The sequence below is a fragment of the Prorops nasuta genome, unplaced genomic scaffold (genome assembly GCF_024137725.1).
Source record: "Prorops nasuta isolate Cenicafe-Biocafe unplaced genomic scaffold, Cenicafe_Pnas_1.2 PNAS00002, whole genome shotgun sequence".
Classification (NCBI taxonomy): Eukaryota; Metazoa; Arthropoda; class Insecta; order Hymenoptera; family Bethylidae; genus Prorops; species Prorops nasuta.
The window spans coordinates 1162389-1183765 of NW_027116799.1; the positions used below are offsets into that span (position 1 = coordinate 1162389).

Consider the following 21377-nt stretch of genomic DNA (forward strand, 5'->3'; position numbering starts at 1 on the left):
CTTTAGACAAAAGGAGCGCGATGCTTATCAGCTGCTACGCGGTTATAAAAGAAACAACGCGTTTTCTTTAAATTTTCTGCCACGAAACAAATTATGCTTGTTAACCTGCCGCTGCACCTGTGATCTCTCCCCTCTGCTTATCCTCGCCGGGACTCTGTGCGAAAAGCGTCGTCGGAGGCATTTTCACTCAGGTTGTACCAGTTGGTCGTTGAAAAGAACACAGAGGGCGAGAGAGAGAGAGGACGAAACGAAAATTGCGCGTGGCAAAGTTGCTGATTAATGAGCGAAATGCCAGTGGAATGCGAAGCAGTGACAGTGAGCCGTACAAACGACGCTATAAATATTTTCACCTCCTCAAGTTCGCTGGTAGAGAATAAAAGTTTGTGCTTTGGTGCAGCGGGATTCGCTCCATTGGGGATATATTCTCGATGTGTACGCGGCTGGCCACGTGCATTTGCGCAACGGCACTTTGCGCGGCGGGCAGAAAAATTTCTGCACAGTCTACGTATAGTATAGTTGGTCGAGGGGGGAAGTTGCACGGGAGATTGTGGCCGGACTTGGAAACTACGTCATTATACCGATATAGCATATATAACAACGCAAGACGAGCATCAGGCACGATTGCGCCTCTCGAGAATCTCGGGCCTAGGCCAATATATATAGATCGGTGCGATCGATTCCTTTTTCGAACCTGGTATATACATATATACGTATATATAAACGAGATATAGGCCAGATTTGATTAAATCTCGTCGAGACCAATTATCATGAAATTTCCAACGTGTAAATACATGCAATCTCCCTTTTTTGTCCTATATATATATATACCTACTCCGCATTGATTTACACTTTTACATTCCATATCTAGCGGCTGTAATAGTTTTTCTCATTAACCGACGATCGCGCACGATGACACTCGAAGGATCTCCATCATATCTATATATATATATATAGAGCTAGGACACGCTGCATGTATAAAAGGCACGGGGCAGTTGTTTCGGTTGGCAGACGAGACGAACCGAGCTATACAGGGTCTCTGAGTGAAAATTGGGAATTCCAGGCGCGTCCCGGTTCGAGACAGATCGAAGGAATACAATTTGGCGGCCGCATGCGGCTCAAGGGAGGGATGGATCGCATTTCCCGCAGTGCACACGTATGGAGATATCGGACGGACGCTGCTTGGCAAAAGGAGCGGCGAGGAGAGCAGGATGCGCCGGATAGGCAGGATAACGCGGGATCAGCGAGCTTCTCGGGCAAACTTACGTCAACTTTCTTGCAGGACTCCCTTTCCTCTAGCTACGTTTCTACGCTTCCAGTTACGTTACAACGAAAATAAATATTCCTCCTCGGGAACACGCCAGCCCGTCCGTCCGTCCGTCCGCCCGTCCGCCCCTACTGCAGGATGCAATCTTTTACATTCTCTCCTCTTCTCCCAGCGATTCCTTTTTTTACCCTCACTCTATATATATATATATATATGTGCGCGTGTGTGTGTGTGTGTGTACCATAGCAGACAGGTCAATTTGCTTAATGGAGGATCTGCCAAAACTGGTAAATCTGACGGATGAATGCAAGTTTCGCAAATCACTTTGGTCACGAACTGTAGCGAATCACGTGTTCTCGCTTATGCTAGATGCAGAATCGCGATTCGGCCAAATAAGCTTGATCGAGGAAGTACTTTGCAATATTGGTGTTGTATGTAGGAGGGGGGGGGGGGGGGGTTACGAGGCTTTCTCTCTCCTGGATGCGAAACTTTAGGAATAACGTATACGTATATGGGTTAAAAATTGAAAGGGACGATCGGGATAAGCCGGTGGAGGTTCGCGGGTTTTACCATTGGAATAGTATAGACGCGTCTTAGATTTCTGCGCTTATCCGGCCCTCAACATGGCAGGGAGCTGCATAATACTGGGATATCGAGCGAGAAGATTACGCTCCGCTCCGTCGAGTCACTCCGCTCGTTGCGGCTGATTGCGGTTAGACCTAACGGAAGCTCGATGCGAGTTAATACCGGCGCGATAACGTCACGACTTAACCCCTGCTAGCCAGCCAGCCCTTCTCCTCTGCTACACACATATATATATATATATATATATATATATATATGAGAGATAGACACACACACAGACACCCACAAGATTTTATTCTTCTCCCGTGGCAAAATTCTGATTCCAGCCTCGAATTCTATTAGACTCATCGCCAATTTTGCACCCTCTTATTAATCCAATGTCCCTTCCCCTCATTTTTTAAAGCCCCGCAAAGTCGTTCCTCTTCATCCTCATCTTCGGGGCTCGAGCTCAGCCGTTCGTCTCAATTTCGTCCGTGACTCGATATATGGATGAGGATCCATCGATCAGAGATCGACGCGAGGAATCGGGGCCAGTGTCGTCGTGTCCGTTTCTCGGATATTCGCTGGAGCTATCGGTCTATATACGTAGTTATATATAGATATATCGAGTGAGTGAGAGAGAGAGAGAGAGAGAGAGTCATAAGCGAGCGGGGAATTATTTGAAGCGCCTTGAGCGTCAATTCGGTAAAACCCGGCGGAGAAATCATCGTTTGGGCGACGATGCGAGACTCGATGGGATCTCGCCACTCTCCGGGTTTTCCTTTAGGAGAGGGGAGACCTCTCTCGCGGAACGCATTATACAGCCAGCCGGGAGGGAGACGTACTTATTTGAATTCCTTGGGCGGCGGCTAGAGCACGATTTATGCTGGTGTGCGCCGCTTCGATTGGAATTTACGATACGCACGAGAGCAGCCCGGCCAGGAATCAAGGTGATGACGGTAGACAGCCACGATAGAGAGATTATACTTGTGCTTGCCAAGCAGAGAGAGAGAGAGAGAGAGAGAGAAGGTATACGAAAAGAGGAAATCGAGAGTCCATAGCGGCTTCTGCCATCGTGATATCGGCCATGGCTTTATATGGACCAGGAATAATGCATTTGTTGTTCCCCTGGCTAGATTAAGTGACCCCGCCAACAACCACCGGACACGCTCTCTTCTCTATAGAGCTGCGCGCTCACCTTCTCCAATATCCAGCTGTTAAGAATTCGCTTTCCAAGCTGATAGGACTATCTCCCTGTATACGTAAATCAAATGGCCCGATGCACTTGCCAACGTAACGAGATGGGAATGCCACGTTTACGACCCCCCCCCCCTCCCTCCTCTCCAAACCCTCTATCTCCCACTATTTTTATGGTTTTTATATTCCTTTGCCACTCGCAAAATTTATACCCGTTCCAAGAATTCGACTTTCCGTTTCCGCCTTTATACAGTACTCGTTTTATATATATATATATATATATATATATATATACAGTGATGAGAGAGAGAGAAAAGCTCGAGGAGGATTGTTACAGATCGAGTGTTAAAAAGATAAATATAGCGTAGAATATCTCCGGGGAAAATGGAGTAGGTATCGCTGATTGGAGGGAGAAAAGGGGTGCATCTTTATTCAGCGCGTCAACTCGGGGATTAAGGGGAGGATTTCTCCGGATAAAGAAAAACATTGGCGAGGAGCAATAACTGGTTGAAACGGCAGCGATATGTAATCTGCCAGTAAAAGTTAAGTACGACGATACGTATATATCCCGGTAGATTTATTCGTGGAAACGGTGCTTTCCTCAAAGCCAACGGGCCGAGCTTTTGTCTGAAACGCAGCTTTGCGAATTACACGGCAAAATGCATAACAAAGCCACCGCTGTAATTTGCATTAATTATTTCGCGAAATTTGTTTACGCGGCTGCCTTTGGAAATTATGTTAATGAAGTGAGCACGGCATGGCCTGACTTTTGCAAGTAACGTGCTTTTATTTATTAAAGAACGCGCGGCCTGGAAATTTCTCACGGATACTTGCACTAAATAGCGATAACACGTTCCAGGAACGTTGCCAGTTAATGCATGATATATATATATATGTGTGTGTGTGTGTGTGTGTGTGTATTGTACGAATATAAAGGTGGAAAGGGAACTAATGCATATTTAATTCGACTTCTCGGCAGATGTATCTGAAATGAGCGAATGTTCGATCGAGCAAATGTCACCAGAGATAGTTATCTCGGTGGCGTAATAAAATAGAGTTCCTTTTCCGTAGTGGAATTTCGATGCGTGGCCGAGTCATCGCAGGGATTACGAAAGGCACGAGTGCATGGCTGGTCTGCTACGTGTGTGCAGCATCGGTGATAAATACAAGAAAATGATTTTCCGGTGAGTTGGTTCTACAGGCTGGCCGGCTCGCTGGCCTATAAAATATTCATGGGTAAATCGGGATTCGCCGCAATTGCCATCACGATATCGGTCTGCGCTCTCTGCCTAGGCTAACCTCCTCCTCCCCCTCCTCTATATACGGTTCACGCGTAATACATTCGTTGTCGTCGCGACCACTGCAACGTTAAATGATCGGGCACAAGTGCCTCGCTGTACATGGCCAGTATGTACCACCGAGACCGAGCGAGAACGAGCGAGACCAGGTGTTCCACTCTTCAAAGACATAATCGTTATTGCCGGACTCATCCCTGAACGAACTCACAAAAAATCCTCAAACCACAGAAGTACCTTTCTCTTCCCCGCACTTGTAAAATTGCTTCCCTCTATTTATACATATACCTTATCCACCACTCGGGTTTACTCCCCCCTCTTATTCGAGAACGATCGACCCACGCCGATGCAACCTTGTCGTTACATATATATATATATATATATATATATATATAAATATTGGATGTAATTGAGAAGTAAATATTGTTGAGATTAAATATTTGAACGGAAGTGGAAGAGCATCGCGATAAGGAGGCTATATATAGCGCGTCTGTCTGACTCTGCACAGAGGATACATTCGTTGCGTCGTGGAAGCTGCTAGATTAACGGACGGGACGAACAATACGTGTACGGCAGGTTGCACGGCTACATCGAGCAACAATATATAGCGTAGAGTCATCCGAAGCGAGATGGAGGGCTAACGCGCTTTGCACTTTCATCTATCGTATATCGCCGCTACTCGTAATATAATACCGTAACAAAACTGTTCTCTCTGCATTTATAATCACGATTATAATCTCCGCGGATTCCTCTTCCACGTAACGTCCGTTCTTCCCAAGTAACTCGGTTATCTTCGACTTATCCGCCTCGAGCATCATGTAGTTTTTCTTTAGATATAAATGAGATACACTGATTATATATACTGTATTCGACTGTTTTTTTTTATGTTTTAAAAGTACATTGATGTTTAAAAATTGCTGTTAAATTTTTTCGATAATTAATGAAATTTTATCTTCGGATATGTGTAGGGATGTTTGGAAACGTTCGAATGGGGATGATGGATTGGTTATAAATGGATAGCTCTATATACAGAATCCATCTATATTCTGTATATATATATATATGTAAAGAGAAAGAGTCAATTAAAATATCGTAGCTGGATAGCATTACAAAGTGTACTTGGTCGCATGCCATCTAGCTATTTCCGGTGAACGCACTTTGCTAGATAAGGGTGTATAGCGTATATATATATATATAGTGGGGGTGGAGAGATTCGGGGGAGCAAATGTAATCTATTTATCGCGCCTTCACCCTTCTTGGTCCTTGCCCTCGTCATGCAGTTACTCGTATATACAGGGAGCGAGCACCCCTTTCGTTAATAAATGTGCTCTCCCTCCCCTTTGACTACCCTTCCCTCCCATAGCTTCTTTGAGCATATACCCTGGCTGCACTCTCCTCACCGTGCGCGCGCTCTACTGCTGCAGGTGGCACAATTAACGCACGCCATTAGTCAGCACACAGCCTCTCCGACAAAATTGTGCCTCTCTAAAGCAGCCTCTCTTCTTTCCGGACGTCTTCAACAAGCGAGGCTCGATTCGCCAAGTCGAAATAACCGCGCGTTATGGCCTCTCGCGCGCGCGCAGGGAAAAACCTGGAGGAAAGGAACGGCGGGAATTTGCCTGCAATGAAAATTGCGGGTATTCGTCAGTGACCCAAACCAAACGACCGAGCGTTAAATATTTATCGCACCCTGTTTATCTTGGGGATGCGGTGCTCGGCTGCCTTCGGGCGTAATTTCCCGTCCGCAGAAATTTGCCGAAGGAGAGGAAATGTTGCTCCAAGGCAAACTGCTATTATCTCGGACTCATTCATTCGTGTCGTGGTCGAGGATATTGGATTGATAATGGTTTTTGGAAGAAGCAAACCTTGTATATACCCGCTCGAAACTCGATTCATCGCTCAATGATTTCACTCTATTTAGGGGGTGCTTCGTGAAAGAACTCGAGCACTCGTCTTCTTCTTCTTATCAGAGTTCGTGGACGAAGCTGAATGAATATTCAAAAGAATCCTGTCGAATTTATATTAACAATAAGGTCCAAACTCTTATAGACATTTTCGTCCTTTGCAACTTTTATACACTGTGAAAAATGGCGTTATGTTTACAATATATAAATCAAACTAGCCATGCACGTATCGCAGTGATTGAAATTCTCGTTGGATAAAAGCTCCGATGATGTTTCTCGGAAGAAACTGGATCGATAGGCTCGAAGGAGTCTATTGGGTGTTTAACGAGCAAGGATAAAATGGGAGAGACCGAAAGAAGAAATGGACGGAGCAGTTGTTGGAACTTATGTTGGATGTTTATATTGGATGTGGCGCGGCAGGCGTGTTCCCGTTGCTCGGGATAAATACAAGAGAGTACGTGTCATATATTTTCGCGAAAAGTATAGATAGTCGCTCGGAGTACCCACTCTGGCAGTGTCGGCCCAAAGCGTACACGTATCCGAATAATGTCATTGGCTGAAAAACGTAACGCCAGGCAAGAAACAGCGATATTTATCAGGCGAACGAGAGGCGGTTCTTTGTTCTTATATTTACGTAAGCGGCCCGCCACGAAAGTACACGCTAAAAGACACAACGCACACGACTCTCTGTTTACATTTATGTAACTTCATTCCGCTTCCAGTGCTGAAATTAAGATATTCGTTTTCAGGCAAAGTGACTTAGAATTCCAGCTGGCTAATGGAACGACTTAATTTTATTCGGCTAAAGGGAGAGTTGCCGTGTATATATATATATATATGCGCGGAGGAGAGTGGAAGCACCGATACAAACACAAATACGCAACAAGGAAAGGCAAGGACATAAATTTTTCGCGCAATTTGCTCGTGCCGCAATTACCCCGCGTACTTATGGAGCAAAGGAAAATATTCTCGAGGCTGATGCTTTTCATATTCATGCCGAGGCTAAGAAGCGCATGCTAATGGCAGTTTCTGCAGGAGAAAAGAGTGCAGGATGATCGAATTAAGATGCATGATGCTGAAGAGGAGAAGTTATTAGAAATTGTGGGCGTTTGGATGAGAAATTTGTGGAGGTTTCGAATGCGTATTCCAGCTAGGGTCGTGAGATATAGTATGTACACGATATATATACACGTGCACATATGAATCGCTTATACATGCTACTGCACGTTGCTACTCTCTCGGTAGCAGCGCGTTCCTAATGTAAATGCGGCCTAAAAGCTCAAAGGACCAAGGCCATATAGCATGCCTGGACGGGTCTAGCAGCTCGGAACATCGTTCATCAAAGGAAACGCCCTTAAACGGGGGGGACGGTCGTTTGTACTTAGGCGTTGCTCGGAAACGTTACAGACACCTGTGCGTACATCAGCCATTATTCGTGGCTATATGCAGGAGAAACCCCGAGGAACCTGATACCGGTCCCTATACAGAAAGCAAACCGAAGACCAGATCAACCCGTGGCCCTCCGGCTCTAATCTAAGATAAGGCAACCTGTATAGAGCAACATCTAAGCTCTCTTCCACCAGGATTACCCAACTAGAAATTTCTACGCGCGGGTCGAGTTCTATGCTCCGTACGTATATAGCCTTCCCTCGCGTAATTATCCAGCGATACACTTGACCCAATTAAATTAAACCTCTTGGCTTATAGATCAATCCGCAAACGGACGCTTTCCCACGAAAAACTCACCCATTTAATATATATATATATATATATATACAATTATACGTACCAACCATATGCACAAAATAAACAGCATTATAGCAGAATATATACAAGAAATATTTATCACGTTTGCTCTTCATTCAAGCTCATCGGTTTATTTATCGCTGCTCGTACGATATTCCCAATGCTCGCGGATTAAGTCGTTGACGAAATCACATTTGAAAGAATATATACCATACGTGTTATAAAACTTGATATACGCGCGTGTTCATAGGAGCAACAAACTAATCGTACATGCTATTAAGAAGTAAAGGGTGTGCAGGGGAATGTTATATGGATAAGGGTGGTTTATACAATTGTATGTGTTTAATAGGAGAGAATCGAGGTATGCGAGCAAAGTGGCGCATCCTCCGTCACCTCGTCATCAGCTCGTGGCAAGCTTAAAGCTCTCGGAGCCACGCCACGCCACGTGTTCGCTTGTGCGTTCATTCGCGCCGTTTGTTCCTCCTGTCGTTCGCTACGCCCACGCAACTTTGCCAATTCACCTTTTGTCCTTGCTCGCTCATAGCGCGCATTGTCCTGTCTTTACAAGCTTCCTTCCATTGCCTGCTTCAATACTCCTCGATCTCTGTTAGCGTTCATGCGTGCGTCTATGTGTGTGTGTGTGTGTGTATGAGAGCACGTGTCCCACTCAACAAACAGAGAGAGAGAGAGAGAGAGAGAGAGAGAGAGAGACGCCACATATAGAAAGATTCTCTCGGATACCCTGCAGTGGAGAATCGCCAAGTAACGAGGCTGGAGTGCAGCACTCGGGCCGTCACTCGAAAGTACACTCGAAATGGCTAAAACACCTAAAACGTCGTTTCATGCGCTATTTATGTCGGCCGACATATGTGTATTTACCTTCCAGGAGCTTTCCCCTCTTGGCGTCTTCTTCCGAGACAGGAAGTGGGACACCGTTATACGAACCGCACCGGCCCAGACACCTTATGCACTTCCGTCGACTTCCTTCTCTCTCCTGCACTTGCTCGCCAATCGCTCTCCTCTACTCTCTTATATATATATATAAGTACACACTCCTTCCACGCATTATATAGATGTTCATTCTCATGCATATTTCACGCTTATATATATATATATATATATATCCGTTACATCCTCGACTCTAGATGATCTTGAAATCTCAAGAAGCATGGCTCAAAGCCAGAAGCAAGCTTTTTCCCAGTGCTTCGCCCTTTTCCTTCGATATTAACGAGAGCTAATCTTCCAAATTAGGTAAACGTATCCACCTAATTAACAAAGCTCATTGCCACTCGAAGTTTGCGACACTTGCCAGTGCTCCATTTATGTATTACAGCGTGGATATTTACCTTCAACTTGGTGCTTCGCCGGTTGTTAAACGTGCTTCGTCAAGTGTCATTGTTTCAACGCACAAAGGACAGCCAGTGTGTTTACGGAAGAACGCTAATTACTGATTCGGCTTCCTATATACCACTAGCCGTAATCCACCCGCAAGTTCATCTATTTGTATCGTTTATGGTGGAACAGTCCGGCGACTCGGTTATAACTCGAATGATTTTTAACAATGTGGCAATGTTCTGTTGTCAAGAATAATAAGATTTTAATCGTATAATCAATCCATCCGCCTTTTTTCGACTCTTTCTTATTCTCTTTTATCGAAAGTCGATTTTAATTAAATCATAAAGTTGCGTTTTAGCAGTATCATTTCGGGCAGGGGAAAAAGGAGCGCGAGGTAAAAAGTGTTCGCGCGCGGTTTCATTAAAATAACGGAGAGATAATGGAGGAAGAAGCATTAGGGTATGGATATATATATATATATATATAGTAAACCGTGAGCTGTAATGAAATTATAAAAAAGGATTAGCCAATCGCACGTGGCTGCTGCTCCGACGCGGTGCACATTTTAAAGAGAAGTTTCCAATGTATTGGGATATTATAACTGTGCCAGTACCTATACACGTGTGTGCTCGCGTACATGTGAGGGATAGAGAGAGAGAGAGAGAGAGAGAGAGTTTTTGCAGCAAAGCGCGGGCGAGACGTAACAAACACCTGACAAGTTTGGAGTTTCCATATCGTTGTTCTCGCGCGCGACCGCTTTTCTTCCAGCGGAATTAGGAAAGTTGAGTGCGCGAACCGGAAGCCCATAAGTCGAGGGAAAAAGTTTCTCGAGGTAGACGCGTGATGACCATCGCGAATTTATCTCAGCTAAAGGTCAAAATGGCACCACCTGCCACTAAAGAGTAATTGAAAAGACTCCCAGCGTTTTTCCGTCGCGCTCGTGCAGCGAAAGCTAAAAACGCACTGGCGATCCCAAACAGTCTCGACGTCCTTTATAAAACGCCCCCTCCCCCTCCCCCTACTCCCTTTTCTCGCACTCGTGCAATATAAATATTTCTATGCGCCATTTTTGTCACGCCTCATTTAGACCGTGTGGAGCGTAAAACAGCAGCACGCGTCTCCTCGAAAATCGACCCGCAGGCTGCGTCTCTGCTCGTGAAAATGGACAAAGTGCAGGTGGACGTGTAAAACAAGTCGACCTGGAATCTTATGATAATGGCTTAATTCAATTACACCGGTGATAAAAACACTTCTTACGGATTACAGTAATTGCTTCTATTTTATAAATGTGCTTTGTCCAGATAACGAAGAATTAAAGTTTCTTGCACGTTCCTCGGCTACAAAAGACGCTCCCGTTGCTAAAACTGGAACAATAATAATCCAGCGAAGCTGGCAAAGCTATATATATACTGTGTGTGTGTGTGTATGTGCAAGAAGAGGAAATGGAAAGGGCAATATTTTACTGGTAATGGAAGTTTAAACAATGGCCGGGGAGTGATTCTTTCGTGGGGATTATTTGATTAACAGTTAATTCGTGGCCAGTGTATAGTCGGCGCTTCGTTATCTATGTATACATATATACATATATATATATATATGTATTATATAAGCGATGGAGGCGAGATTATTGTCGAAGCGAAGCCATAGCGCTTCTTCCGACGAATAACTGAAAAAGGAGCGACGCGACGACGCCTCTATGCGGGATATTTCTATTCCAATGAAATCATACACCCACCACTACCATCCCTTTTCTTCCTCCATCGGCTCGTTCCCGGAAGGACCTAGCCAAATATCCGCACGTTCTCCAGCAATTGAGAAAAGTTAACAGCACCCGATGAAATTCAACATTTCTTATTAACCATTACAATGGAATAAATCCCCCTCCAGCCCTCCTCTCATATTCCTCGAGATTGAAATGATATTAGCATAAAGTTCACGGCACAAAGCGAGGCTCGGACCAGCAGCGAATCGAACAAACTTTTTATCGCATTACTTATTAAAGTCTAGAATACTGCGTTATTTATCAAGTTTGACGTAGAAGGATCTCGCGGTAACACCGGCAGCGCGGAGAATTTTCGACAGAGCCGCGCAATGCTTCTTGAAATTTTAATAGTTATAGTATACATCTATATAGTGGAAACACGTGGGGATTAAATTACAGTATTTTTGTTCTACACAGCAAGTTGATGGCTAGTTTTATAATTAAAACGAGCCAAGAAGACTTTTTAACTATGGGGGAGTGATAGATACTCTGGCCTGCTGGATTATCGTGAACTCGCGAAATTTGCGGAAGAACTTTTAATAACTGACAGGAAGTTAATCTTGAGGTTGAAGCGGTATTACCGGTGGCTACTGGAAAGCCTTAAAAAAGCTAGCGCGATCCTTTTTGCCTCGGGGCTATCCTCGCTTAACGAAATCGGATTAGACGAGATATGTTTGTATCACACATACGTCGATTTTGTCAATTCGTCTGGAATTTTATTTCTTACGCTGTATATATACCTATACATCTTCCTAACGAATTCACCGCGACCAGTTAAATGAATATGGGCAAACTAAAAAGAGCTCTCTCTTTGCTCGAAAATATTACAGTGTATATAGCTGTTACAAGTCTGGCATGCTTCCTGCGATCTACGTAAAACTATAATAACGTCCATTCAGCAATCATTTTTCTTCATATATCTTGGCGAAATAAAAGTTTGCTAGCTTTATTAAAGGAGCAACGTCACGTTTAAATTTAGATTTTATTAGATTTTACCCCTTAATCGTTTCAATCTTCGTCATTTTTACCTCTTGTTCCATCTCGAGGATCTTCCCCGTTTGCTATCACGTTGGTACAGTCTCGTTAAATCTTATTAAGAGCAGAAAGAAGCAAGCAGAAGGAGGTAGGGAAAGGATGAGTGAGGGGGCGGAGGCGTCGTGGGTGAGTTGCGAGAGGTGAAAAAAGAATGTCCATCATTCATATTGATTTGACGCAATATCGTAGGTCCTTATACAGGACTGAGCCGGCATCCGTATAGAAACGGAAGGTGGAATATGCAGCTAGAGGGTGGCTGCGTCGTCGAAAGAATATTCGAAGCGAATAAGCGAGAACAATTTTATTATCGGCAGAAGGAACGAACAGCTAAATTGTTACTCTTAAATCGTAAATCTCATCCTCCTTCAATGCACACAGTCGCAGCATGCCTTTATTACGAATTTTCTTTTTCTGCTTCTCAGGCGTTTCTCTTTCTCCCGCTCTGCTTTATTTTTCTTCGATCACAATATCCTCGAAACAAAGCTTTAGTCATCACGCTGTGTTTCCAACGGGTCGCACGGATCGATACCTTACTGTTTGATTTCCTCGTGCTGACGTTCCACACACACACACACACACACACACAAAGATTCCTTACACATAGGAGCTGGTTTACCTCGCTTTGCCATGCACAACGGAGTTGCAGGATACTTTGGCATTCGTTTCCGTATATTTGCGCTTCCTCAGGATCCAACAGAGCAGAATTGGAAAAAATAGGAAGGTCCGTATGTACTTACATGGCGAGTGGAGAAATTGACATAATCAAACGGAATTGGACCGTTGGCTGTAAGGAATAACTTCCGTTTCAAGCTGTGTCAACGTTTATCGCTCCTCCAATTTCTCTCCTTTATTTAAACATCTTCATTTCTCTGCTATTTACCAAACGCTTTATCCATTACTCTTCTTTCACTCGCTTTCATAGTAATTCTTTTAATTCTTTTCTCAGCTTTCATGGCAAAGCTGCAGTCGCGCGCCTCGTCCTTGCAATATAGCTGAAGATACAGGACGAATAAGTAAAGAGAGTGCGCGCGGCTCTATTTGATTTTCTCCAATAGCAATCCGGCTCTCGTGACTAATCTAAAGTTCGCCTATCGATTTCATCAAATGTATGCATTATTCGGAGTACAGCATGAAAATACTTGGCTCTACCGCGTAAATCTTTCATAGCCTATTTGAATCACTATTGGAAATTACGCTGCATGTGTAATGCTTATTCTTTCGAATTACGTAAATCCTTCATGCCTTAGTTTTACCGATACCAGGAATTATCTCGATGAATCGCCAGTATGTTGAAATTCTTTCTCCTCATAATTCACCGCCATGCGATCCACTTTAACGTTAATCTTATGACTTTATAAATATCCTATATGCATAATTCGCGATCGAACGGTCGATCAATTATTGAAATTATTCCAAGCTTGTTTTTAACTGTGGAATTAATAAAATATATTCGCTTTTGTTATACGGATAATCAATGTTTGGAAATGGAAACTTTAGTCATCTAATTTTATCCATTGTTATATTCCACACGGTACATATATATATATATGTGTGTATGTGTGTGTGTGTGTATAAATATATATATATTGTGTGTCATGGGAGTTTGGTTAGATTTTTCAGCAGAGAGCGATATCAGTCCTCCGCTGGCTGGCAGTGAGTGACCGCACGTGGAAGAAAGTTGGGGCGCTATATATTTGCACCGGCCCGAGAGAAACTTTTCATCCAGGGGTTCTGGTGCGGTGCGTGCACATTTGCACGCCACGAACAGTCAGAGGCTCGAAACTATGAAATCGTATTATCCGATGAATATGCAGCGCGATTTTGCATCGCCGCTGAAACTTTTCGTCGAAATGGATAGAACGGAAGCGAGCAGGATGTCCCTGTCGGCGGAGGGGCTGCTCCTGCAATCGTTACCCCAAGCCCGTCGTATTCTAATTAAAGCAAAAAGCTCCGCTACTACAAACCCCGGCCCATCTCTAAATCACCCTCTCAACCCAAAATCCACCTAGGAAATTTCTCTTACCAGTAAAGATCGTGCTCCAGAAATTAATCCACTCGCGCGAGACGTCGTCCCATGATTCACGAAAACGTCTTCCAAGACACACGGATTATTGCCAAGGCAAGAAATAATTTTCAGAGCTCTACATACGCTCCGATATAGATTAAAAATTATCGTTCATCGTACGTTGTACGATGGCAGCTGGCCGGAAAAAAATGCTACATTTTTATATTGATCCGGTGTCCTGCTGTACCGCACTCGTTATATATAAATAACCGTATCGCATATTAGCAGTGGCAACCGCGCGCTAAAATTCGAACTTGATAAACATTCGAATGGCCGGCTACAGTTTGGCAGAAGTATGATTCACAGCGGTCTGTTTAATTACTACGCGGGTCTATTTGCACTGATTGTATCAACCTTCGAAGAGATCGGGTTCAATCGTGGCGCCCAATGTGCGGATTAATTTGATGCTCAGTTAGATAACCTCATCATGTTCAATCAAGCAACTAACGTGGATTGGGTACAATCAAATATTCGACGTGCGGAGAAATGGAAAATCTGACTGAGCGTGCAGAATCGTAACAATGCTATTAGCAGTTGTGTCGTTTGATGCTTTCCAATCATCTAGCTCGCTCTATGTACACTGCATTATATGAAAAAATACACGCGCACGTACACATGCACGAGAGCTGGAGAACCTATATAGCTATACAGGGGTTAGGTGCTTTGGGGAATTTGGCCAAGGAGAAAAAAAAGCTCTTGGCGGATTATATCGGTGATGCAGGGCCACAACAAGCTCGGGTAAATATACGACCGAGCGAATTCCACCAATATCTAATCCACCTTCGGTGGAACGATATTCGGCGGACCGGAAAATTTCTGTTTTCAAGCGGAGAGTCAAGTTTTAACGATACGTCAACAGAACGCTCGGAGAATGTGTTTTGGAAGTAGCGAAGGATAAGATTTGCTAGGGCAATATCAGATGTATTGGCCGCCCACGCGCGCGCGCGCATGGGTAAAGAAAGAAAAATGGAAAATGTAAGACTCACCCTTTTTATATAGCAGCTATAGCTACGAACAAACTCCTTGCGTTTCTTCAATAGTATTGTGCGCGCTACACTTTCTTCCTTCTCAAGCTTTCCCTACGATACCTCTTCTCTCTGTATAGTATAGAATTTTCTTTACAACTCACCCTTTTTCGCCATCTTCTCCGTCAAAAATTGCTACAACCTCTTGCCACGCTGCCTTCCACTTGCCTCTTTTCAACGAAAACCCCAACATTGCCTTCCATTTCCAAGTAAGATCTTCTTCCCCCTTCCTCTCTCCCATTACCTTCTCTTTGCAATAACCTCTATTCCCTCCTACTCCTTTTCCCTCTTTACCCTTTCTCCAAGCTCTCCCTTCGTGTCCTTGAACCCTTTCAAAGGTCACGATGAAGTTAATTATATAAGAATAAGCGTCGTTCTCTCGTTAATTTTTTTTTTGTACGGTATAAGATAAATTCCTTATTGGTAGACGTTTCACTAATTGTTTTTTCTCGAATATTTCTTACAGAGGTTACAGTGGCCTAGCAGCGGTGCTCATCGAGAACTCTGTTACTTGAAGGGTGGTAGCGAGGATGACTGCCAAAACTATATTCGCGTGTTCGGCAGGGAAGGGCCGGATCGTTTCCTGATCTGCGGTACCAACGCTTTCAAACCATTCTGCTGGCCTTTCCAAATCAAGGTAAGTCGACTATCACACGTGGAACCATCAAACGACCCTTCGTCTTTCAACCCAACCAGCAATTATACCGGCCACCTTTCTATATATTACCTTGAATCGCAGCGAATCTTTGAATTTCTCCCTGAGCTCGCGGGGCCGAAACTCCAGTTATATACCATAGTCTCGTTCTTTATTTTACAAAGTTGGAAAAATTACGAGAAGTTATTTCAAGCGTAAGAGAAAAATTACAAAGTTTAGTGATCAATAATAAAATCATAGAATTAAATAATATTATTAAAGCGATCTCGAAGAAAGACATTGGCAAGAGAGACGTACGGTGCATGGGCAGAAGAGTAAAAAATGTTAGATGAACGAGATACCGTGGTATTTTTCAATGCATTAGCCATGAGCGGATGAAGAATCTTCGCGTTCCATTCCCAGCATATTTCCTTGCATTTTTCCCGATACACGTAAGAGAAAGCCAAGCTATCCGCGTTCGATGAATCACGGATCAGATTCTAAAACAAATTTAAGAAATAACGAGGATTCAACCGCGATACGATAATAGACCAATGTAGCGACATTAATTTCAAATACTATTACGTATTTTAATCGTACAAATTCGATAATCGATATACCAATTCTCTTTATTCTCATTTATATGCAAATATAAGAAAGGGAAGTGCGAGTCTCGCGTCTGGACCAGAGTAATGAGTACGAGTGATAGAAGAAGCATCGTGCGAATTAGTACGGTCTCGATCCATTAGATGCGAATCCGGCGTCAACAATCGCAAAGTTTTCGTCGAGCAAATACGATCGGGACACTTTGCGCGTTAGAGGCAAAGCTACGATCGAGATAAGGGACTTTGAAGACGACTGCGAAAACTGAAAGGAATTGAGAAGCTGGGTGCTGGGTGCTTGGTCGGAGTGGGGGTGGGAGCGGAGTTAAAGGTGGAAAGAGGGTTGAAGTGGAAAGACATCGCGTCGCCTGGCGTCTTAATAATGGCACGTCTAGGAAACGCGTCGTCATGCTGCTAGAGATATGGTTGGAAAGGGGTAGAGAGATGAAAAGCGAGGAAGAAAGCAGCCGAGAAAGAAATGGCGAATGAAGAGAAGGCGCAAAGTGGCATGCGCGCGTGATTTATCTGCTCGTATATCCTTCTCGCTTGATCTCGGCCGAGCCCCCCACCCCCTAGTGGTCTACGCTCATATACGTGTGCCGTAGATGACAACGGAACGATAAAACAGGCTCGAGATAATAGATACGTTCGTGACTGTTGGTCGAGTGTCGCGTATCGTCGCTATCTCTCGGCTCCAATGACCATAGAACTTTGTGTAATCAATCGGAGCCCTACCTCACCCCCCCCCCCCCTCTCCCCTCCCTATAATATACCTATACCTCTCTCCCACCATCCACTATCACTTACTCCGCAACTACGCTTTGGAGAAATAGCCGTTGAAAGTCCTCGCGCGGTGTCCTTTCGACGTAGTTTATACTCTTTCTCTCTCGGTTGTCAAGGACCAACTCTGGGAGACATTGGAGAGATATCGGAAAGATGACAATTGCAGTAGCCAAGGAAACCAAAGCGAACCTGATAACCAGCTTGATACACATCGCTGTCTTTAACCTGTACACTGTAGCTCCCCTGAGATAAGGGTTCCAATCTATTTCTTTATCGCAGTCTCCTCCCTCGACTTCCTCGCCTCCCCCCCCCCCCCCTCCACTAACCAAACGATCCTCCTCGGGTTCGAATCAAAGATATTGTAAAAATGCAAAGTTCTCCATTGCGCTGTAATTGATGTCATCGAGAAAGATCAAAGTTGGACTTTATGTGAAAGCACTGTGGCCTCTCACGTGCGCCAATAGGGCTCTGGAATGGCGTTATTCCAGGCGCCGTTTCGAATGTCGTTAAAGACTCCTCGAGTAATCGGCCGAACGAGTTTCTTAATTGCTCCACACTATCGCGAGTGGAGCCATGGAGACTTTTCCTTCTTCGAGGCCTTTAAGAAGCGACCACGCACAATTTCCTTTATCATCCCATTCCGTTAACTGACGTCGTAGCAACAAATACTACTAGATACGACTGGTCAATGGACAGAGTAGTTTGCGCGGGAATAATTAAATTGCGTCGTTCGAGGGGAGGAAATTTCTTGGAAAGAGAGAGAGAGAGAGAGATGGGGAGAGAGAATGGATAATCAGTCCGTAGAGTTTATTTACAAAGAGGGGTTTAGGATTACGAGGAACTATAGGAAGTCTTGGTCGTTAAAGATACGAAGATGGTGTCATTTTTCGCGATCTCAACACCTGCAGGAACCACGCCGGTGGATACGAGGCCAAGCTGTTGTTGTTGTTGTCTAAAGCCAGCCAGTCCTCGTTAAACTTCCAGACTTTTCAAGCGTTCTCTCAATTTATCAAATATCGCGTTGCTCCTGCAGCTCTCGCTCCTCACAATGAACGAAATTTGTCACAATCAGAAAGAATAAAGGCAAACATAGCAGCTGCATCTCTTTTTAGATGCAAAGTGTTGTGCCATTTTAGTATTTGGAATACCATCGAGAATAAGGGCTCTTTGAATAATCGCACCAAAGTGCTGCTCCTTCTCCGAATGGGCAAACTCTCGTCTCCATCAAGAATAAAACTGAAGTATCGTCTTTCTTTCTTATAGCAAAGCATGCTGAAACTCGCCCGGTTGCCATTATCATCGGGGTATCCAATAGCGATTCGAACCGATATGCAATTTATTTGTACATAAACGATCGATACTACCTAATACTCTACACTCTACATATATACAATTTCAAAATTTTACCACAACCACGTGACACTGCAAACTTTCCCATTTCTCCAATTATCCTCATTTCGTTTATTATACCATCTCCGTCGATTTTTATCGACTATCCTCCTACCTCGAATCAAATTCAGCTTCATCGCCACAAACTTTCAGTCAATTAAAATTCTCTTAATTGTAGAACGCTTCTTCAGTGGGGAAGAGTATTTCTCCTTTATAGAGAGGCGATGAGGGAGAGGGGAGATTTCGTAATCCAGTCACCAGGCATTAAAAAGAATTCAAAGATAAAAACTTTTCAAGTATCTGATACACTCGAGGCGAAGAAGGATGCGTATATCCCTCGGGGCCTAAAAGGTAGCAGAAAAACGATACTCTTACCAAGATGCGTGCCTTATCCCAACACTAATTCTCACGTACGATCTTTCGCTTTATTTCAAGACTGACGATTCGATACGCACTCAACATCTTGAAGCATATCATACATATATTCAACTTTAATATAGAACCTTTCACTTTTAGCACTAGTCTCGGTGGAATCGAAGCGATATATCCTAGCAAGGATTAAAAAAAACAAAAACTAAGTTCGTATTCTTTATCATATTGTACCTACTGAAAATAAAGTTTAGGGAGAGACGAGTATCGGTTTTCGAGATAAAAATACTTTAAGATTAAACGTGCATCACCTTTCCCATTGTCACTCGACGCCTTATCAAAAGCTCGAAGGTGGAAACGCATATACCAACGCGACGTATCAAAAGTCCTTTTCCATTTACTGTATAATGGTGCGTACTGCATATTCATATTGTATTATATACAAATAGAAAAAGTAGCGTTCAAGCATATCTCAGCTTAATTCTCACGTACGATCTTCCGCTTTATTTCAATAGCGAGGATGATTCGACTCGCAGCCAGTAACTCGAAGATGCTCGTTCCTCGTTATTCAAGTTTTATGGAACCTTTCACTTTCAGCGCCAGCCTCGGTGGGATCAAAGCGATATCTTGAGAAGGATTAAAAAGAAGCGAGCTTGCAGTCTTTATCGTATTGAAGCGAAATAAAGTTTAGGGAAAGTGGAGTATCGGTTTTCGGGATAAAGATACTAAGGTGAAGTGTGCAAGAGCACCCTCTCCCCTTTGTCGCTCGACGCCTTATCAGAAGCCTAATTCTCACGTCCGGCAAAAGACTGGCGGCTCTTATTCCGAGCACGTGGCCTGATATGGCTTCAGAATGCGAGAACCTGTACCATCGGGGTACTCATCTCCTTCCTCTTCCTCTCCCTCCAGCACGGCGTACGTAGCGTGCTATGGTGTATACCTACCGTGTAAGATAGAAGAGGAAGAGGACGATCCTGCAGCTTTCCTTTTTTCAAAGCCCTCGGCAAGAGGCAGCTCCAACCTTACCTTCTCTCACTTCCTTCCTCGAGTGCTCTGGAGCTCGTCCAACCTTCGTTTTACGTAGCCAGTTTCCTTTTCGAGATTCGCGTCTCGTCGAGAGCAAAGCAACCTCGGCGCCTTTAACGCGCGATTCCGAAACCAACCCGTTCCCCTTCGTACCTCCTCGATTCTTCTCTTCCTCCTCTCCTACTTATTCCGCTGTCTCTCTCTATCTCTCTCTCCCTCCTCTCCCTCCTCTCCCATCCCTCCACCCTCCTCCCCCAGCAGAATTATAAGTACCGCCTGGAAGCCCAGACAAGTGCGATTTCAAGAATATTCCAGCGGTACCACGGAATTCCAAATTTATTCACCCACGTGTCTTGAGATGCCTCACAGCTACGCTATATTATAGCAATATAAGCTTTAAAATATTCTGTATTTGATATTTTTTTAACATCGCAAGCTCCATCTCGACTGTTGGAGGAGCAACAAGCATTTTTAGCCGGTGCAGCGCAGCAGCCTCTGTCATTCTTCTTCAGCCCTGCTCCATCACTGTTTTCTACTCCAGTATTCTTCCCTCCCAGATTTCCCGTGTTACGTGTGTGTATAGCCATCGGTTTTTCTCTCGCCCGACTCGTGTCTCATCTTTTTGCCTCTTCCTCTCGCTCTCCTCCGCCAGCTTTATTCAGCAGACTCTGAGTACTCGTGCAACAATCAGTTTGCCTTCGAAATTTACGCCCCCTTCACGAGGAGCTTCGGTTGCTCCCGAAAATCCTTTCCGTTCGACCATTCTTCCTTGAATTTTTGACGAGGCGTCTCGTACCGGCGGTCTATCACCTCTACTTGCAAGATTTCACACGTTCCATAACTTGGGATTCACAACTCGACACTCTATGTATTTTGTCTACCATCGCGAAATATCATAACTTTCTTATTTCACCTTTCCCATCCCTCTCGGCTTCTCTTATTTAATACTTTCATCGTTTACTACCACCTTTTCTTACAATTCTACAATTCTCTCCTATTTCCCCCAGTAATTTCCTCCTTTTTTTCTCTCTCCATTGGATAAAACTTTTTACAATCTCGCGCAGCTTTAGCCGTGCTCTTCTCGTATTTTTCTTTGCGTTCTGTATTCCCTTGTTTAATAAAAATAATAGAGTGAGAAGGAGGAAAGAGTGCAAGGGAGGGGGGGGGGGGTGGGTGGGGAGAGGCTAGTAGTCCATTCTCATTGGAAAGTCAGACTGTCTCTCGTGGGGAGCTTTAAAGATTCATGTCTCGTGTGGCGGAGGACGGTATGCTACTTTGGTGTGCTTTCGATGTAAGCTTACAAGGGAACGGGAAAGGGTGTAGGCTTCATCGAACGAATTGCCCTATATGGTCTCTATTCTCGTGTTTATTTCGAGCGCGAG

The 21377-nt window shown here is 44.2% G+C and overlaps 1 protein-coding gene across 2 annotated transcripts in view; it reads left to right on the forward strand.

Annotated features, from left to right (window-relative positions):
* Window positions 1-21377, forward strand: part of LOC136782936 (semaphorin-1A-like) — a 183916-nt gene that overhangs the window by 119764 nt on the left and 42775 nt on the right. For both annotated transcript variants that reach the window (XM_066742717.1, XM_066742723.1), the window contains exon 5: window positions 15659-15829. In XM_066742717.1, the coding sequence (XP_066598814.1) occupies window positions 15659-15829 (171 nt within the window). The remainder of the gene's footprint in view (window positions 1-15658; window positions 15830-21377) is intronic.